The sequence below is a fragment of the Colias croceus genome, chromosome 2 (assembly GCF_905220415.1).
Source record: "Colias croceus chromosome 2, ilColCroc2.1".
NCBI lineage: Eukaryota > Metazoa > Arthropoda > Insecta > Lepidoptera > Pieridae > Colias > Colias croceus.
In genome coordinates this window covers 11,442,641-11,462,247 of record NC_059538.1, presented here as the reverse complement: position 1 = coordinate 11,462,247, position 19,607 = coordinate 11,442,641, and the positions used below count along the sequence as shown (strand labels likewise).

At 32.7% G+C, this 19,607-nt stretch overlaps 2 protein-coding genes across 4 annotated transcripts; one reads left to right on the top strand and one right to left on the bottom strand.

The window, feature by feature from the left end:
- Nucleotides 1–252: 252 nt before the first annotated feature.
- LOC123703794 lies at nt 253–3,238 on the bottom strand. Its single transcript, XM_045651954.1, has 3 exons — nt 3,153–3,238; nt 2,178–2,468; nt 253–1,274 (listed from the first exon to the last, which is right to left on the bottom strand). The coding sequence occupies exons 1-3, from the start codon at nt 3,196–3,198 to the stop codon at nt 271–273; spliced, it is 1,341 nt and encodes a 446-aa protein (XP_045507910.1). The 5' UTR covers nt 3,199–3,238; the 3' UTR covers nt 253–270.
- A 5,260-nt stretch (nt 3,239–8,498) lies between these two features.
- Nucleotides 8,499–17,545, top strand: LOC123703125. 3 transcript variants are annotated; one of them, XM_045651026.1, is made up of 6 exons: nt 8,499–8,562; nt 11,465–11,640; nt 12,222–12,391; nt 13,792–13,827; nt 15,173–15,339; nt 16,911–17,545. In XM_045651026.1, exons 2-6 carry the CDS (start codon nt 11,472–11,474, stop codon nt 17,104–17,106), a joined length of 738 nt encoding a protein of 245 aa, XP_045506982.1. In that variant the 5' UTR covers nt 8,499–8,562; nt 11,465–11,471; the 3' UTR covers nt 17,107–17,545. The 3 variants fall into 3 exon arrangements, with proteins under 3 accessions (XP_045506982.1, XP_045506988.1, XP_045506997.1); XM_045651032.1 differs by lacking the exon at nt 8,499–8,562 and having other exon boundaries at nt 11,454–11,640; XM_045651041.1 differs by lacking the exons at nt 8,499–8,562; nt 13,792–13,827.
- Nucleotides 17,546–19,607: the final 2,062 nt, after the last annotated feature.

The following is a 19,607-nucleotide window of genomic DNA, read 5'->3' as shown; positions in this document are numbered from 1 at the left end:
GTTTTCATCTTAAATATGTAAGTAAAATATTTAACACTTTAGGTAAGACAATAACTTAATCACAGAATAATTTCCTATTTAATATTCGCGAACAAAAAAGTAGCCGTTTGTTATTCCGACGAAATGATCAGGGAAAATGTTAAATATTTAAATAACCGTAATTTTAAGACAAAACCAATTAACTCGTGGAAATTATATTCAGATAGAAAATGAAGTAAAAAACTCTCAAAACACTCAACAAAACCACTTTCCTGTTTTCCAAGAATATTACTAATGCTTCCTGTTCTTTAATTTCCTTATATTTCGTTTACTTTTCGTTTTCAATATTTTCTGTGTGGTTACGATTGGTTTAGAAGTCGAAAATATTTCTTGGGAATCAAGTGTACTAAGATTAGCACTTTTTGTTAATTTATCTGTGACTGAATTCCTTTTAACCACTTCGTAAGTCGGATGAATGTCTTCGTTTATATCTATACTAATAAGTGGCATATCGCTTAATGTCGTCTCAACCTTACTTCCAGTTAACTTCTCAACTATTTCAATAGTTATATTATTTTGCTTATCAATTTCTTGAGAAAGCTTTTCTATCATTTCTATGACGCTTTTATTTACGCTGTCTTGAATGCCAACGTCTTCTTGGTATTTATTTCTATCAACCGTTTCGTTGCTTGAATTCAATGATATAACATCTAGACCAACTTTGTGTTCACGTATTTCATTATCATTATCAACATTTCTTAAAACTTTTCTTGTTGTTTCAGTCGATGCTTCGCTTTCATTATTCATGTATACATTCAAATCCACCGTCGCACTTTCCACGTTTTCATCCAAACTTTTGTCAATCATATTGTCAATTAAAGTTTCTAAAGAAAAATTAGCGTAATCCGTTTTATACAAATACAATGCTTCCAAATTAACATCGCCATTTTCTCGTTTCGTCAGATACTTCCTCAAGTATTTGGGAGTATAATTCACCGGCTCATGTTCTGTAAACATCGACGCAAAAAACTTTGTTTGTCTCGTGTCATCGTTTCCCTTAAAATGTTTTATTTCGCTGCGGGGCTGCTTGCTGTGAAACACTTGTTTATTCAGTGGCCACCTCGTTTTTGAAAGATTTACACCGTCCCCCTTCAATTTGTCGGATTTAGTATTCTTAACTTGTTCCCGTAAATTATACCTCATTTCCAATTTAGGCAGCCTCTTGTGCTTTAATACTAACTCCTTAAATGGATTTGGACGCAATATGAATTCATTTACCGGCCTCTCCGTCCTCCCTGGAACATTATTTTATAAAGTTAGAGTACGTAATCAAATTATATATTTGAACAAACTTTTTTTTATTGAATTATGCGAATAAATGAAACGAAATTTTCCACCGCTTACAATATTCATAGTAATTTATACAACAATATTAACTTATTTGAGGACGTCCAATTCAGTGGAAACGGCGAACATTTTAGGAGTAAATTTCATTTTAAAATTAATATAACTGAAATGCTTTACGATAAAATCATCATTACGTTAATGGTAATAATGTTTATTTTCATCTATTTACTACGTGGATATTTTGAAATTAATAAACACAACTAGAGAGTTCTGCCCGTGATACCTCGCTCTATGAAGTGAAGCAATCGTCAGATTAAATAACGTTGAACTAATGCTTTGAACTCCGTTCTAAGGATATTTTATGTACAGAAAATGTAAAACTGTTTCAAAATTAATTACAACTATTATTTCGTTAATTACACTTAGAATATTTCAACTTATATTCAAAACTGGTGCTTTTTGTTTGTAATAAGCTTATTATTTTGTGGAAGCCTTTCAATAAGAATTATATTTCACTGTTACTACATATTATTACTTTGATGTGTCTTTAATCTTTATTAATTTATTTTGTTTGTATGTTTAATTAGTTATTTTAATTAATTAATATTTAATAAATAGGTATTTTGAAGTGAAACTTCTTTACACGCGTTGAGAGTAAAATTTCAAGATCGCGCGTGATCATAATACACCATGGAGAAAGGCGACGATTTTGGTATGTTTGAATCTTGCGAAAGCAGTCTCACTTCTGACACATGTGCTCGGCACACACGATTTTTTTAAATTATTTTTTCAATCAAACCCAATTTAAATTAAATTTAATTCGTGTTTTATTCGTGATTAAATCTACACACCTTTCTCACGTTCTTCAAATATATCGAACAGCTCCTTCTCATTTTCAATCAAAAACATGACATTCTGTTTATGTCCTTCTATTTTAGACACCGGATTTTCATTCCTCCTTTTAACAGGTTTAAAGCAGTTATTCGGGTAACAGTATGTGGGTTCGTCTGGACAGATTTGGACACACACACACGCGGGTGGACGGTTCTGGAACTCTGAGAAGATGACGTTGAAGAAGTGTTCCACTAATGACCCGCTCTCGCAGCTTTGTGTTACCGTGGCATCGCTGGTGATCACTGAAACTAAATAATTAAGAAAATTAATATTGATTTTGTATTTAAAATTTGTCTTTATTCATATTATCTTCATGATCTATATTCTATATCAATAATACACAACACTTTAAATTAAATAATGTCTTAAATTTTGGTCGTGCAATGATTCTGAAAGCGACATTTTCTTCATTTTGAACAGATGTAAATCGTATACATAATCTACTACATAAATGCTGAACAACACTGATATATTATTTCAGTTATTATTATATCTATTTATTTATTTAATTATACTACTATAACTAGAAATTTAGTTTAAAATTCTTAACACAATAATTGTAATTAGACACATCATAAAGCAAAACTTTAAAATAAAAATTTACAAGGATAACCAGACATCTAATATCTAATATCTAATCTAATATATATATCTATTATAAAGGCGAAAGTTTGTAAGGATGGATGTATGGATGTATGGATGTTTGTTACTCTTTCACGTAAAAACTACTGAACCGATTTCAATGAAATTTAGCACACATATAGAGGGTAACTTGGATTAACACATAGGATAGTTTTTATCCCGGAAATCCCACGGGAACGGGAACTATGCGGGTTTTTCTTTGAAAACGCGGGCGAAGCCGCGGGCGGAAAGCTAGTAAAACTATATAATTATGCAGTAAAATCTTAAAATACGTTTATAAAAACACTTACATTTAACAAACATAAAAACAACACAAAACACACTAAACCTGGACATCCCAAATAATAAACTACTTATAATAGAAAAAGATAAGAGAATTAACAAGACCAGCGTACTGCGACTGCGTCTGTCTGAACGAAATCAAGCTTACACTGAAATTGTTTTAAAACAAACGACACAATAGCTGTAAGCAAAGTGAAGAGGAAGTTCCCATGATTGATTGGTAACAATTATAATTTAAAATTTAACGCATTTATTATCATTTAACGATTTTAATAAAACCTAACTAATATTGTTAATGCAAAAGTGTGTTTGTCTGTCTTTAACGTCACAATGGAGCAATTTTATCATATGACTGCGCTTCGTGGTTTCACCTGCGTTGCTCCGCTTCTTTTGGTCTTAGCGTAATGAGAGGTACATAGTCCTTGTCCGTCCTTGATAAATGAGCTATCTAACACCGAAATAATTTTTCAGATCGGACCAGTAGTTCCTGAGATTAGCGCGTGCAAACAAACGAAAAAAAAACAAACAAACTCTTCAGCTTTATAATATTAGTATAGATTGTTGAGTCTGGAGATAGTAAGGAGACTGGATTTACAACGAACTTCATATCGATGTGAAATTCTATCATTTTTCTGGGAATTTCCTTTGACTACGCGGGCAAAGCCGTCTGTTGAATGCAAGTATATTATAAGGATGCGAATTCGAATACTATGAAAATCAAGACTGCTTGTCTGAATCTAATGGAAAATTATTTTGGTGGAAAACTAAGTTTTTACTGAGTGGCATAGGTTATATTTACATTTTCATCAAAAATTTGGGGCGATCAGATTACGTTCTGATAAAAGCTAATACTGTATTATTATATTTTTTCCCTAAATTCAATGAAAAAGGAGGAATATTTTCAGTTAAAACTATTATTTTGTGTCTTTTGCAGTAGCATCGTAGCTCAAAAATGGATTACCTTCCTCTTTTGGTTGCGAATCTTTTGACATGAATCTTATTTATCAGGATAGTTCACTTCTTAGCTATGTGTGGTAGAAATAGAAGCGAGCAGGATATACAGAGACTGCAACCTTTTTGATTTATATAATGACTAGCCTTCTTCGCTCGCGTTTTTGGGATTTCCGGGATAAAACCTATGCTATATGTTAATCCAAGTTACCCTCTATATGTGTGCTAAATTTCATTATAATAGGTTCAGTAGTATTTGCGTGAAAGAGTAACAAACACAAACATACACATCCTCACAAACTTTCGCATTTATAATATTAGTAGGATTCATTTCAAAAGAGCAACTATGGAGTTTCTTGCCGGTTCTTGTCAATAGATATAGGTACTGCTTTCCGAATCGGTGGTAAATGTTAAAACTGTTACGTCGATTCGAAAGTGTTTCTAGAAGAAGCCTAATTGAATAAATAAATGTTTGAATTTAATTATTTAACTAAATTTCGTTTTGTAAATCAATAGTTTAAACATCAGTTTCTCAAATTAGATGCTCAGTCAGTTAAACGATAGGTTGGAATATTTCCTAGAATCTTTAAAGAACAAAATAAACACCCTTTATATATTAATCTTTTCTGGGTTTTTTATGGTTAGTAAAACCATGTATTATATTAGTTCACACAAAATATGTGCGCGGGGAAACGCGATGGCCGGGAAAGCCATAAAGTGGGCCGTTAAGAGGTGCGGGTTATAGTATGTACTAGTTCTGTCACGTGGATTTGCGCGTGATTTTTATATTTATTTAGAGCTGTGTGATGTATTTGTTTTTTGTAAATTTTGTAAGGTTATACTTATTTCAGTAGATATAGAAAAAATATTTTTCTCGTTTCCTGTAAAATTTTCATACATTTAATAGCAAATACATAATTTCTGGTTCATATCTTACATTTTGTTGTCCTCTTTAACCCGTACAATCTGGACATGTCAAGGAATAACCACAGGAATAACTGTAGCGATTTTGAAAACTACGTACGATTTATTTCCGCTAATTTTCCTAATTTTTTCGAACTATATTTATTCAATTGAATTAAGATTACCATTAGTACATTAAATGCTCCGTGAAAATTGATAATCGCGCCATCTGTCTACATAATGTTTAACTAGTACAAAGGCAAAACGAAACGCAAGCAACATTTACAGTTCAAAGCTATTGAAACTCAACAGATAGCAGAAACAAAATGTATATAAGTTAGTTCATTGATTTCTTACACAATTTCACCTAAAATGTAAATAGGTACCTATTATTGCAATTTTGCAAATAGGTACGTATGTAGGTACCTTTTTTTAGGGTTCCGTACCTCAAAAGGAAAAAACGGAACCCTTATAGGATCACTTTGTTGTCCGTCTGTCCGTCCGTCCGTCTGTCAAGACCCTTTTTCTCAGGAACGCGTGGAGGTATGAAGCTGAAATTTATATCAATTACTCAGGTCTACTGTCCCTTGAAGCTGTGAAAAAATCAAACTTCTAAGCCAACGCAATCAAAAGATACAGCCGTTTATGCCGCAAATTTTCGACACTTGCAAGGGAATCAAAACCTACAGGGTGCTTCCCGTGAACTCAGAATCTTGAAATTTGGTACGAAGCAACGTCTTATAGCATAGATAAAGGAAAAATTACGAAAACCATAAATTTTTAGTTACATCACATAATATATATTTTTTTTAATAATTTTAAACTTACTACCCATTTCCTCATAAGCGCGTAGAGGTATTAAATTGAAATTCATACCAAATTATGGTATTAAATACGTAAGTAGTAAATAGGTATTAAATACGGAACCCTCGGTGCGCGAGTCCGACTCGCACTTGGCCGGTTTTATTTATGCTATAGGATAGCAAACGAGCAGACGCGTCGCCTGGTGTTAAGCGATACACGTCGCCCATAAGCATCCACTCCACTGGGAAGTGGATGTGTTGCTGTCCTCAGGAAAGGAGAAGGATATAAAAGAGAAGCTAAGAAGACCTAACAGCTAAAATTAGGGAAACATTCTAATTTTCCTTTTTTGATTTTTTTCTGTTCGATCTCTTACAAAGACACGCCTAAAATCAAACACTTGAAACTACCAGCACATTCAACATTTTTTAATTATTACCTACTTGTTTGTACCACGTTTGTACCACGACACAATAGAAAATCTATTGTGTCGTGGACCGATCGGGCCGCTCGGGCCGATCGGGGGCTCAATGGGTTAATTTGAAGATACTTCATTCGTTTTTAGGAGCCTTTCGTTCCAGCAAAATAAATTAATATACAAAAGACCACAACAAATCGATGAATCATCAGAATTTCGCTCTTTCTTCCTTCTATAGCTCTAAAATGAATAATCTACACCAATTTTACAATTGAAGAATACTTGAAGAATACGATGTCCACTCACGGTCAAATCAATAAAAACTAGAAACTGTTTCGTCATCATGACTCTATTTAGATTAGTGTCGTTACAATACGTTAGATTTTCTTTTACACCTATGAGTGACTAAAATAATTATTAGTTCAATTATACTATACTAGCGGTCCATCCCGGCTTCGCCCGTGGTAGGTACCTACATGTTTACGTTTTTTTTAAACGACTAAAAAAAAAGGAGGAGGTTATTTCATAAGAACCATCAAATATGCAATGCTTTATAAATATAAAATTTATAAAGAACTAGCGGTCCGCCCCGGCTTCGCCCGTGGTACATATTTACGTTTTCTCTACATAAGAACCATCCTCGTACTTCAAGGAATCTTATAAAAAAAGAATTAACGAAATCGGTTCAGCCGTTCTCGAGTTATGCGCTTACCAACACATTTTGCGATTCATTTTTATATTATAGATAGAAAAATTGTATTCTTTATAAATTTATATTTATAAAGCATTTGAATGCCATAAAACCAAAAATATCAATTCAAGAATTTTGGTTTTATAAAATATAATTGGTTCAGTTCCATTGTGAGTTCCATAGTAGGTATGTACAAATCTTGTTATATTTTAATTCCAATTTCTGTGCGATTCTTCTTCAACGTTCCGTTGTATAAAATAACTAGCTGCGCCCCGTGGTTCCTAGTTCCTACTTCAATAAATGTGCTATCAAACATCGAAAGAATTTTTCTAATCGGACCAGTAGTTCCTGAGATTAGCGCGTTCAAACATAGAAACAAACTCTTCAGCTTTATAATATTATAGTATAGATGTCGTGTAATATATTTTAATGTATTTCGTAACATATGTTACGATAAGATACAGTTTTACAGAAGCTATAACATAACTACACAGCATATAAAATTATATTCCAAAAATAGACATAAAATACAAAAATATCTCCTTATACAAGTAAAGACAAATAACGTTAAGTTAGTAATTACCAGTCTGAAACAAATTAATTTTTATGGTTCCGCCACAAAGATGATCCACCTCTAAACAATAACATAATATATTATTATTACTTACTCTGAAAAAATAAGGCTGGTCATACACGTGCGTATTTAGCGAACTTCAGCGCACATTCACAGCGCATTCCAAAGAATATGTAATTTTCACTGCTTTCCTCTATACACAAAGTGTAGGTAATCCGTAAAAATTGTTTGAGCATGGAGTGATAAAATTTTGTTTGAAGCTGTGTTTCTGGCACAAAAGATATAACTAATTTTCTTGCACAATATTTTTAAAATAGACGATTCTTTAGACTATATAAAGAAATAGAATCTCAAAAGAAATGCATAGAATACAGCAACATCATGTACATGAATCTTTTGGAGATTTTTCATATTGATAAGATTTTTCATTTTGTCGATTACACTCAATCAATTGAAATTTTTCATATTTGATCTAGCGGGACATTTTTTGCCCTATTAATATGAGTAGAGTAGAGTTTATTATTCATGAGTTTAGAGGAATTTATCTTATTGCGTATTTGTAATCTAAAAATTCCAATATGACTTGATTCACTATTACATTTGATCGATTAATACTTTATCATATCTTATTGCGTCTCTATAATCTAAAAATCATTTATCACACACAAATTTGCGAACTCACTCGGTCCCGTGCTATTTTGATTGAGTAACAAAATTCCAAATTATATAAACAATGAAAATTTTTCGGTTTTCCGAATACCGGTTGAGCGTGTAACCTAATACTTAAACTACATTCACACAGTCTAGTCTGTCTTTTAAAAACATACCAATATTATGTAGAACCATTATTGGAGAAATAATATTATTTAATTATTTCGTAAAATTTCAAAAACCTTTGATTCACATATTAACAATAGTCGCAAGTCATTACCAGGCCTAAACTTTTCTTCCTCTCAAGGCCTTATATCTGAGAGCTAGTCTAGTTCGTGGAGATATAAGCGGCCGAGCGAACGCCTCGTATGTTAAATAATAATAATTTATTTGTATGAAAAACATACAATAACTAGGAATAATTAATTGGTGAGTGAATTTCTTTCATATTGCTATTTTTATGCAATTTATGTCAATAAGTTAGTAATCGGATTTTTGTATGTAAAAAGATCGTTGAAATAATTTAAATATACCTAGCACATGTAAATAAACATAATTCATGATTCAAATTATTTATGTTGATTTTGTGGTACCTATATATTTTTTTTTCTTGCATAGGTAAATTGATGAAAAACTTATATCAGTTTTGTTTGGTTCTTTTACCAAATAGGTATACGAAAAAACTACACCGTTTTTTCAACATTTTTCTAAGGTTAGATCGTTTAATTTTCCGAAGTCGAACCGGGACTAACAGTAGGTATAGGTACATTCATACAATATATTTACATTTTTATTCATTTACAGAAACTGCTATTTACGTTATATCTAAAGTGCCAATAAAAACAACACGTTTTACAATTCAGATAGTTTGTTTTCGTAAAGCAAATATGTTGCAGTTATTATGTATGCAATGTAAGGAAATAATATGTAATTTCGCTCACTAACTATTGCAAAATATTTGCTCACACGTATCATAAAATTTACTACGTTCATTTGTTACAAATGTACTAAAATCCTGATTTATTAAAAGAAATACAATGAAGAAATACTTAAGAAATAAGAGATTTGTGTTGAAAGGATCTATATTCGAGATATAGGTATATATAAGATACTCCTCGCAGACAGAGTTTTTTTTTTTTATTGTGTACTACCAAGGAATTAATTAAAAGCTTGTAAGTGATTTATTTTTAACAGACTTCATCTCTTCTATAGAATCTATTAACATCATCTTTATTTCATCAATCTTATAAACGATAATAAGCAGCTCACAAAATATATTCAACTTTTTTGTGCCAACTTCGCCATTTTAATCAGTGAAAACAAAGGTACCTAATCCTGAAAAATATAACAGACTGTGAAAGAATTTTCTTCTCTTCCTCTTCTTATTGAAATAACCAAATTATTCTTCTTTATTTTTGCGTAAGATTAGACAGTATTTGTGCCATAGAGCTTTCAACTGCATGAGTATATTTTATAAATAGCTGACCTATCCCAATATAAAATTGACTCTCGAAACTACCTTGACCGAGTAAAATAAAGTTATTTTGGCATAAACTCAACCTTTACAAGGTCTTTGTAAAACAAGATACCTTTTCCTTCCGCGTAAATAAACAAAATAAACTATTTGTAAAATAAACAATAAATTTACGTTCCGTAACTGCTTATAATTTAGAAGCTATTTTACAGGGTTCGTAGTTCGTAATGTACCGTGCTACATTGATTGAGTAATAACAGGGTTTGGGTTACCTGGAAGGTCGCCCATTGTGCAATTTATATGTATTCTATTTTATGTAATGTCTGTAATTTGGTGTGTACAATAAAGTTCTCATTCATTCATTCATATTACAAGCAGTTTAAAATAATTCACTATGTTTTATAGAACAACGTAAAACGACGATTTAAATAATTTACAGAAGTTAAAAAAAGTTTCTGGTTTCATTGCAATCGATAAAAAGACAATATAATTATTGCCAGTTACGTTAATTACTTTTCATTTTTATTAATTTCGGTAATTTTCTTTATTCTCGCCATTTCAAATGCTACGTGAAATGAAATAATTTAATGTTTGAACTATATTTGTCTTTGTTTATTTTATTAATTGCTGTTAAGTGTTCCTATAATTACAATTGAGTTCAAGATCATTTTATTAGTGACATTCACACAAATATTGGAGCCCTTTGCGCCGCTTGCGCAAGCGTTATATTTATCCATTATGATTGACGATCTAATGTTGGTATTGTAAACATCGGTAATGTATTTACTAAATACAAGATTTAAAACACAGTTAGTAGTGTTTTGTTTCAAGAATTCTTATTCGTGTTATCTTGGAGTTAATTTCAATTAAGAATTTTAGGTACGTACCTACACCTAGCTGAAGCTCTCGAAAGCTGTTATTTTTTGCTGAAAAAATAACAGCGTTTTGTGCAGTTCATTCACACATCAATGCAGAGACATCAGCGCTGTTCGGGTGTTAGCCCACAGCATGGCTGAGTCTGTTCTGATTGCCTAATATCGCCGTTTACTTTTTAAGTGAAGGTAGTTTTTGTTGGCAATGCAAGCTTTTTTCTTTCTTTCTTTCATTCTTTCTTTCTATGTAGGTACATTTAAAATGATATAACAATTTAATCATATCAATGAAACTAAAATTTAAAAAAAAATATCCGGCTCTATCAAGAACTTTTATTTTTAAATCAAATGATTTTTTTTTGTTTGAGTTATAGAAGCAGGTTGTTTTATTTTAAATATACAAAAAAAGATGTAAATAAGCGTCTATAAAAAGATTACAACAGGTATATTATTTATATTATTTATAGATACATAAAAAATAATAATGTACAAAATAATGTAACACACACACGAAGTTATTTTTAAACTTGATTGTAGACGAAAGTTAGAAAAACAGAACACTTTGACAAAAACATAACCCTTAAGCACAGAATACATAATAGTAGCTAAATGCCTTAAGTTCAATTTTTACCATACGCATAGAAAACAAAATGGGTATATACAGTAGGCGCACAGTATTTTTCAGTAACGCGAACTGCCGTTCAGAAAACTAAGGCTTAGTTTTCCTTAAGTCCTTAACATTATGGTAAATATAATATACTAGCTGTGCCTCGCTGTTTCACGCGCGTGGTTCCGCTCCTGTTGGTCATAGCGTGATGTTATTATATATGTCGTGGCCATATCGTAGATTTGCTCATTTCATGAAATGATTGATCATTTCACGCTGTTTCAACAATTTTAAATCTACATAAACTTTTAACTATTTTCTACAACTCACAAACTTATTTCCTAACTCAAAAATTAATTAAATTTAGTTTATCTGCAGAAAAAAAATGCCGTTCAAAAGAAACTGGGACGCTGAATGCCCGCGAGTTTGGGAGCAATGGACCGTAGACGGTAAAAAGTGGGTGCTGCAAGACCTGGACCCTCGTGATGATGCAGAGGCCCTGGAAGTCCTGCTGGATACTCTTACCGCTGATGAAGCGCTCTGCGCGACAAGTCGTGAGTACATGTTATTTGATATTACATAGAGATAATTATGCAATAAATTAGTAGTAAACTTGTCTAGCATGACGTACCTATTTGAAAGAACTGCACTGGCTGTAACAAATAGTTATTTTTTATATACCGTGTATTTAATTTAATGTATTAGTTAATAGTTTTTTTAAGCTATTGCATAGCTTCTATCGCGGGCCTTGAGCGCGGGGACCGAATCGAGAAATTCTGTAACGAAAAAACCTCACGCTCCCCACTCCGACGGGCGGAGGTGTGGCTTGAAGGCATAGCATGCAATAGCTTTACCGCAGCAGTCCCCGAGTGACACACGTCGTTTTTTTAGTTTCGATTGATAGAGTAGTTGATGTAGAGTCAGTTATTCTGCTATTTTATAGAATAACAATGATAAATGTGTACTTACAGTGTCTATTAAATTAACTGACTTACTTCTCTACTTGGAAATATTTTTAACGGTATTTGAATAAGAAGAAAACAACTCTCTCTATGCCCATCTATAAATAAAAAATGCTTTAATCATACCATTTTCATCTAGATTTCCCATTTATAACACCAGAAAAATCTTCCAGGTGTTCAAGAAGACGAGAAAAGCATGACCAGCATGAGGAAATTCTGGGAGGAGTGTCTGGCTCAGAGGATGAGTTTGGCCCTTTACACCTGGGAGGGAGACAAGAGGACATTAGCCGCTTTGAACGTGTGTGTCGTCGCGTCTGTAGGGGAGACTGTGCCTGATATTGAGGTAGGTTATTTTTTCCATTAAATTCCGAAAAACATTTTTTTTGTTTTCATGCAACAAAATCAAATTCCCAAAATAAAGGTGACATTCTAATGTTAATAAATATGTCTTAAAATTATTTTTTCCGGAAAGTTCAAAACAGTTTCATTCATAAAAGATTATGCTTATCAATTGGCCTACACACACATTTTGCACGTAATATTTTTATTACCTACCTACTATTATGTGGTCTTTATTAAGCTATTGCATAGCTTCTATCGCGGGCCTTTAGCGCGGGGACCGAATCCAGAAATTGGGTAACGAAAAACCTCACGCTCCCCACTCCGACAGGCACGGAGGTGTGGCTTGAAGGCATCTATGCAATAGCTTTACCGCGGCAGTCCCCGAGTGCCACTCGTATTTTTTAATATCGAATCACGTCCAAAAACCCTTAATAATTGATGAAATATTATTCTTTTATTTACGCATAATATGGCCTAGTTCTTTACATACCTTTTTTCATAATCAACGTTTCTGAAAAAAAGTTATTCGTATAAGAGATTGCTCCTACACATAAGATGGACTTGGTTCATACAAATGACATGGCATGGAAATACTTGAATACGCAATTTAGTTCTGCAAATAAACGTCATAATAAACCTCATTTGCAGGCCTTTATCCCTTATGACCTCGACATATAAAGATATTAACTTGGCAATATATGGAATTATCATTTTCATGGTGCATTGTTTTATCGTGCCTTATCTAATCAATAGAGGCTTATCACTTATCAGCTGAGACTGATAGACTATTATTAAAACCGACTACTTACGTACCTGCAGCAGGCGCAATTTTGAAATTGGACCCCTAATTGGCTCCTTAATTGTGATGTGTAAATGCAGGCAGGGGCAATTTAGAGAACAACTGAAATGGCTCCGACCGCCGACCAGCCGAGATTGTACCAATATTGCCCCTGCGACAGGTACCTATGTGAGAAGCCGACCTAACTGTCAATCATTTAGTAAACTTGAGTAAACTATTAATTATTAAAGGTAGATTAGTACACAACAAAAACTTCTACGAATAGAAAATGTTAGTTATTTTACTATTGTATATGGGTTATTTTCAAACCAACGCTCCCATAACCTATGATGGTAGGTACATATAGGTTACTACTCTGTTTGTAGCGTATTTTACAAACACATTACGAATAATCAGTCGTGTTAGAAAGCAATCATTTCCGCTTGAATGAAAATTGTATCTAATGAAAAAAAAATTGTATCTCTTTCTGGAGGCACAGAAAGCTGTGTATCGTGCTTGCTTTTTTTTGACTTCTCTTAAAATAAATGTACCTTTCAATTATTTGCGCGATTAATGTGATGAGGAAATTTGAAATATTTTCTTATACCTAAACTCTGTTTCAGTCGAATCAACAGTTATTCCCAATAAATCCGGAAAAGGTAACCAACAGAATATGTATTACTTTCTGCATCTTTTGAATGTTCTTTCAGCATCTCCAGTAGTTAGTATAATTCTTGGAGCTTCCATTTACCAAAATCTTAATGCTATGAAAATAAACTGTAAAAATTAAATTTCCATTCCTCTTGTTCTTTTTTCAAATTGATAATTACATAAGTTTGGCCGTGAAAATGTATTAGACAGACATATCACATAGTACAGACTTTCGTAGTTATTAATAATTTTATTATTAATTTGTATAAAAAAATTGTAACGTAAGTACTGTACAGATGTCCCAAATTATTACTAAAGAACAAAAAAAAATTACAACTATGACCTATATTAAATAGTGTTTAAATTGAATTTTCGTGGTCAGTAGGTATGTCCTAAAATTGTTAATGTCAATGACTTCCGTTGATAAGAAATTAAACTTCCTGTGTAGGTAATATTTTTGTATGCTTTATTTCAGTTCATTTTTATATATTTTATTATATGTATAAGTATATTTATAGATGTATGACGCCAAAAAATAAATTAAATTTTTTATTAATAGATACTTATTAAATTTTCTAAAGACATATTTTTAATTCTTCGCATGTGCAATGTGCATGTTTGTGACTGGGATACCATATTTCGAAACATAACTATTTGAACAGAATATTAAGGATTTACAATAAAAAACGGAAAGCTTCTTAAAAAATGCATTCGATAAGCCTATAATATCTACGCATGATTCTATCGGACTACCTACCTAAAAATATTGTAGATAATATACATAGGTATATACATATTTTCGTTTATATTGACTGGTTAACTTATTTCTTCCTTAAATATATGTAGAGAATTGTTCTTATCCTCTACTTAGAACTCCATAAAAAATACCGTTCCAAAACGAATGTGCTCAAATTCCTAATTTTATCTATTTACTAGCTGTTTCCCGCGGTTTCACCCACATTGCTCCGCTCCTGTTGGTCTTAGCGTGATGATACATAGCCTATACTCTATAGCCTTCCTCGATAAATGGGCTATCTAACATTGAAATAATTTTTCAAATCGGACCAGTAGTTCACGAGATTAGCGCGTTCAAACAAACAAACTCTTCAGCTTTATAATATTAGTATCTATAGATAATTCACGTCTTCCGATATTACTTTTACTTTATAATTAAATCAATATATTTAGATTGATATACCTAATTTATTTAGATTGATTCCTTGCAGTTTAAACTATTAGACCGATTTTGATGGTACATTCTCAACAAAAGTTACTCGCAAAAATAACACATCTTCATTTTTTTTACTTAAAAATCGTTTGCCATAATAATCTCTGTATTACCTACTTCAACAGATAGAAGGCGAAAACTGGAAAAACGTGTTCGCAGCCTTAGAGTACATTGAGGCGAAAAAGGATCCACATAAGTACTTAGGGCTGGATACACTGTTACATGCATTTGGGCTTGTCGTGAAGAGAGAATACAGAGGCTCAAAGCTTGGCGGAAGGTTACTGGCTGCAAGGTAAATCTCATATTATATTAGTTTTTAAGCTATTGCATAGCTTCTATCGCGGGCCTTGAGCGCGGGGATCGAATCGAGAAATTCCGTAACAAAAAAACCTCACGCTCCCCACTCCGACAGGCACGGAGGTGTGGCTTGAAGGCATGCTATGCAATAGCTTTACCGCGGCAGTCCCCGAGTGCCACACGTCTTCAAACAGACAAACTCTTCAGCTTTATAATATTAGTATAGATTTGATATGAATTGATGGACAAGCAAGCAAAAAAGTGGGGCTTCTACTAAAGGAGCCCTACCTTCCTCAACACGTATATTATGCGTTCGACGAAAATATTATTACAGGCACGTCTTTTTTGTGGCAAACCTTTTGATATACCTATTATTATATTATATATGTCAGAGAAGGTCATTAGTACGGACTACAAACATATTATTATATTATGTATGTATTATATTATGTCAGAGAAGGTCATTAGTACGGACTACAAACATATTATATTATGTATGTATAATATTATAGCTACAAGACATAATAGGAAAATATTTTACTACTAATATATTGTGAAGTCGGTGAACTTGGGGTTTAGTGAATAAAAGTTTTTTCTACGTCTTTAGTACATATCTAGACGGATAAATTATCAGGTTTATATACCTTTTAGGTACATGTTTGCCTTCGTCTCCTATAATATCTAGGCTACAATAATTTCATATAGAGTTTATACTGTACAGTTGTTATTTATATCTCTTTTTATTTCATTACAAATATTATGATAACTTTATCTGTCTGTAACAATGTCTGCGTACATTAAATATAAACAAAAAAATTACAATTTTAGTGCTTTGTCATCTTATTACATATAATTAAAGTATTATTAAGAAAATAGAATCCCCAGAAACTGGGCGTTGTTTTCCCATTCATTATGTGATAAAATTACCTAAGTATCATAATTATAGTAATAACCAAAATACATTTAAAAATAAAAAATAAATTAGTTAAGTACCAGATTTATACGCGATTTACCTTTTCACGACACGCTCTCTACAATTTACAAAATGAACGGGGAATCAAGGATAAAGAATACAATGAATAAATCGTGTTTAAAATCCGTCAGAAATCTCTTATTTCTTAATGTATGATACTCGTAATAATTCTCGCTTCAAAAAGATTTATTAGTTTATACATAGTTATTTTACATCACAAAATTTACTAGGTACCTAACTACTTCGTTCAAGCTGTCTTTAAGATCCTATACTAGGTAGATACACAATCTATCGCAAGCTTAATCCATATATTTAATACTAGCTTTCCACCCGCAGCTTCGCCCGCGCAGTTAAAGAAAAACCCGCATAGTTCCCGTTCCCGTGGGATTGCCGGGATAAAACCTATCCTATGTCCCGGGGTAAAAAGTAGCCTATGTCCTTTCTCGGGTATCAAAATATCTCTGTACCAAATTTCATGCAAATTGGTTAAGTAGTTAAGGCGTGATTGAGTAACAGACAGACAGACAGACAGAGTTACTTTCGCATTTATAATATTAGTATGGATATTTTAAACAATATTTTTTTCATTTCAGAGAGCCGCTATGCAAATTCTTCGGTGTCAAGGGAACCACAACAGTATTCACTGGTCCAGCATCACAGAAGCTGGCCACCAAATGCGGCTTCGAGACCATAGCAGAGGTGTCTATGAAAGAATTGAATGAAAACGGTTTGAAATACCCGCCAGATGAGAATAGGTGTATAAAACTTATGGTTAAGAGATTTGAATGAAGTGTATTTAATTTAGTAGGATTAGGGTACTTTTCCACCAATAGTGTGCGAGGATGAGTAGCGAGAATGTATTTCTAAATAACAAATAGTATCGCTTCACACGTTAAACGCTTCAAACTTCAAACTAAATGAAGCAATATGATTGGTTCTTTACAAACACATTCCTCGCACATTGTTGGTGAAAAAGCACCCTTATACTCCACTATGTATAAGTTTATCATCGTAAGTAGGTGTACACTCTTTGTACTTGAATGACAATCTTGTACACAGCTCTTGCCTCTTGCAAGAGCTGTGTAAAAGATTGTCATTTCTCTTACGTATATGCGATATTGTTATTTCAGTGCAGTAAATGGGTACTGGGGTATGTTGCAATACTTTAGGGGTTTTGTGAAGTATTGCAACTATATTTTAGATTTTGGGAGTAGTTTTTCATTTAAAATGTATCTAACTATATATATAAAACTCAAAGGTGACTGATATAGTGATCTATCAACGCACAGCCCAAACCACTGGACGGATCGGGCTGAAATTTGGCATGCAGGTAGATGTTAGGACGGAGGCGTCCCCTAAGAAAGAATTTTGATCAATTCTACCCCCAAGGGGATAAAAAAGGGGATGAAAATTTGTATCATGTTTATTTATCTTTTCCACGCAGGCGAAGCTGCGGGCAACAGCTAGTCGATAATGAAAGAGAATTTAAGAATTTACAGGCTTGTCATAACAGAATATTTGTATGTTACTGTGATATTTAACAACTGTTAAACAGTTAAAAAGCAAATTGTAGTGGAATTTAATTCCATTTTTTTAAGAATAGTCCCCAGTAAAAGAAATCTATCCATAGATAAGAAAATGTATGAATAGGGCAATGATTCTTATAGTTATTTTACAGCAACAGTAATTAGCCAATAAATAAATATTGTAACACTACTTACGTATTTATAAATTACTTAATAGTAAGCAACATTCCACATTTCCACAGCCGCTTTTATATAGATAATAATATATACTAATATTATAAAGCTGAAGAGTTTGTTTGTTTGAACGCACTAATCTCGGGAACTACTGGTCCGATTTGAATAATTCTTTCGGTACGGGCAACAGGAGTGGAGCCACGGGGGTGAAACCGCGCGGAGCAGCTAGTAATTTATATTTAGTCAAAATCCAAGGACACATATTTTAAATGATCAAGCCAAATTTTACTCACGCATGTTTTGCAAATAAATATAAAATTGCTTAAACTATTATCACACTATTACGATAATGAAAGATAACTTATAATATAGCTAACTACTCATAAATAAAATGAGTCGATACATATCAAACTCCGGTAAGTCCATTCTAACAGAAATGTGGGAATCGAGGTATTTTTAATAACTTAAAAAAACAATATGTTTGGACCTTTATAATTTATGACGGATATAATATAATACATTAGAATTATTTTTACGAAGAAAAAGACACGTATTACTTGATGATTATGCCACAAAATTAGATTTAAATCTGGACATACAGGCGTTTGATATGTACCAGCAAGACTTACCGGGTTTTGAAAAACATCGTCTTGGACTTACAGGAATTTGAAAAATCTCGAATGGACTTACAGGGCTTTGATAGAACTTAGTTTTGGGACGTACTGAGGTGGTGGAAATAGGTAGATAGTTCGGCGCGTTGTAAGTATTGGACATTAAAATAAAATATGTAAATTAAAAGATACAAATTATTATTATTATTAACCTTTATCATCCCACTGCTGATCAAAGAGAGGGCTCAATAAATCAAAACGGTTAAAAAATCTCAGTACGGCCCTGGGCTTTATGGCTGGGAATAACTACTGTGCGTGTGCTGTGCGTCTAGTTTCATTTATCTTTTAGCTGTTTTCGGAGCCTTGTCTGTTTTAGCTTTTGATATTGTTTTTTTCCTTGCTTTGTCTAGAACCACCACCTCTATAGTAAAACTGTTTTCTTCCATCATTTATCAATTAAAACGATTTATAAGCATTGGTCACACGTGTTAGCTTCAACAAAATTGAGAGAAATGGCAGCCATTTTAGTGCCATACTGCGCTGTTATTGGTCGAAATGGACTTACCTGAGTTTGATAAACCACTGTCGACGGACATACCGGCGTTTGAAAAAAAACATTTACTTAAGACCTTATTTTAATATAGATACGATTGACTTACCTAACTTTGAAAAGTACAGACTGGTTTAGTTTTACAATTCAAAATTGGCGCCATTGTTATCTCAATTTTGGCGGGGAGTGGACTTACCGGAGTTTGATATGTATCGACTCAAATTATCATTGCGATACATAATCGAGAAACCTTTCAGTTGTACAATACTTATTTGATAACCTGACTCTTTGTCGTCAATCACATTACATTTTACGTTAACAGCTGATAATGTACAATTTATCTCAAGTGCAAAAAAAACAATAGTTAAGAGTCTACGGTTTCCATATGATATACTTTATAGTGAATCGAAATGGCCGCGAATTCGCCGG

Coding starts and splice junctions, on each gene's coding strand:
- LOC123703794 (XM_045651954.1), bottom strand. CDS start 3,198: ATGTCCAGGTTTAGTGTGTTTTGTGTTGTTTTTATGTTTGTTAAAT. Junction 2,469..3,152: donor TGTTTTTATGTTTGTTAAAT/GTAAGTGTTTTT, acceptor TTAATTATTTAG/TTTCAGTGATCACCAGCGAT. Junction 1,275..2,177: donor ATTTGAAGAACGTGAGAAAG/GTGTGTAGATTT, acceptor ATAATGTTCCAG/GGAGGACGGAGAGGCCGGTA.
- LOC123703125 (XM_045651026.1), top strand. CDS start 11,472: ATGCCGTTCAAAAGAAACTGGGACGCTGAATGCCCGCGAGTTTGGGAG. Junction 12,392..13,791: donor AGACTGTGCCTGATATTGAG/GTAGGTTATTTT, acceptor ACTCTGTTTCAG/TCGAATCAACAGTTATTCCC. Junction 15,340..16,910: donor GGAAGGTTACTGGCTGCAAG/GTAAATCTCATA, acceptor TTTTCATTTCAG/AGAGCCGCTATGCAAATTCT.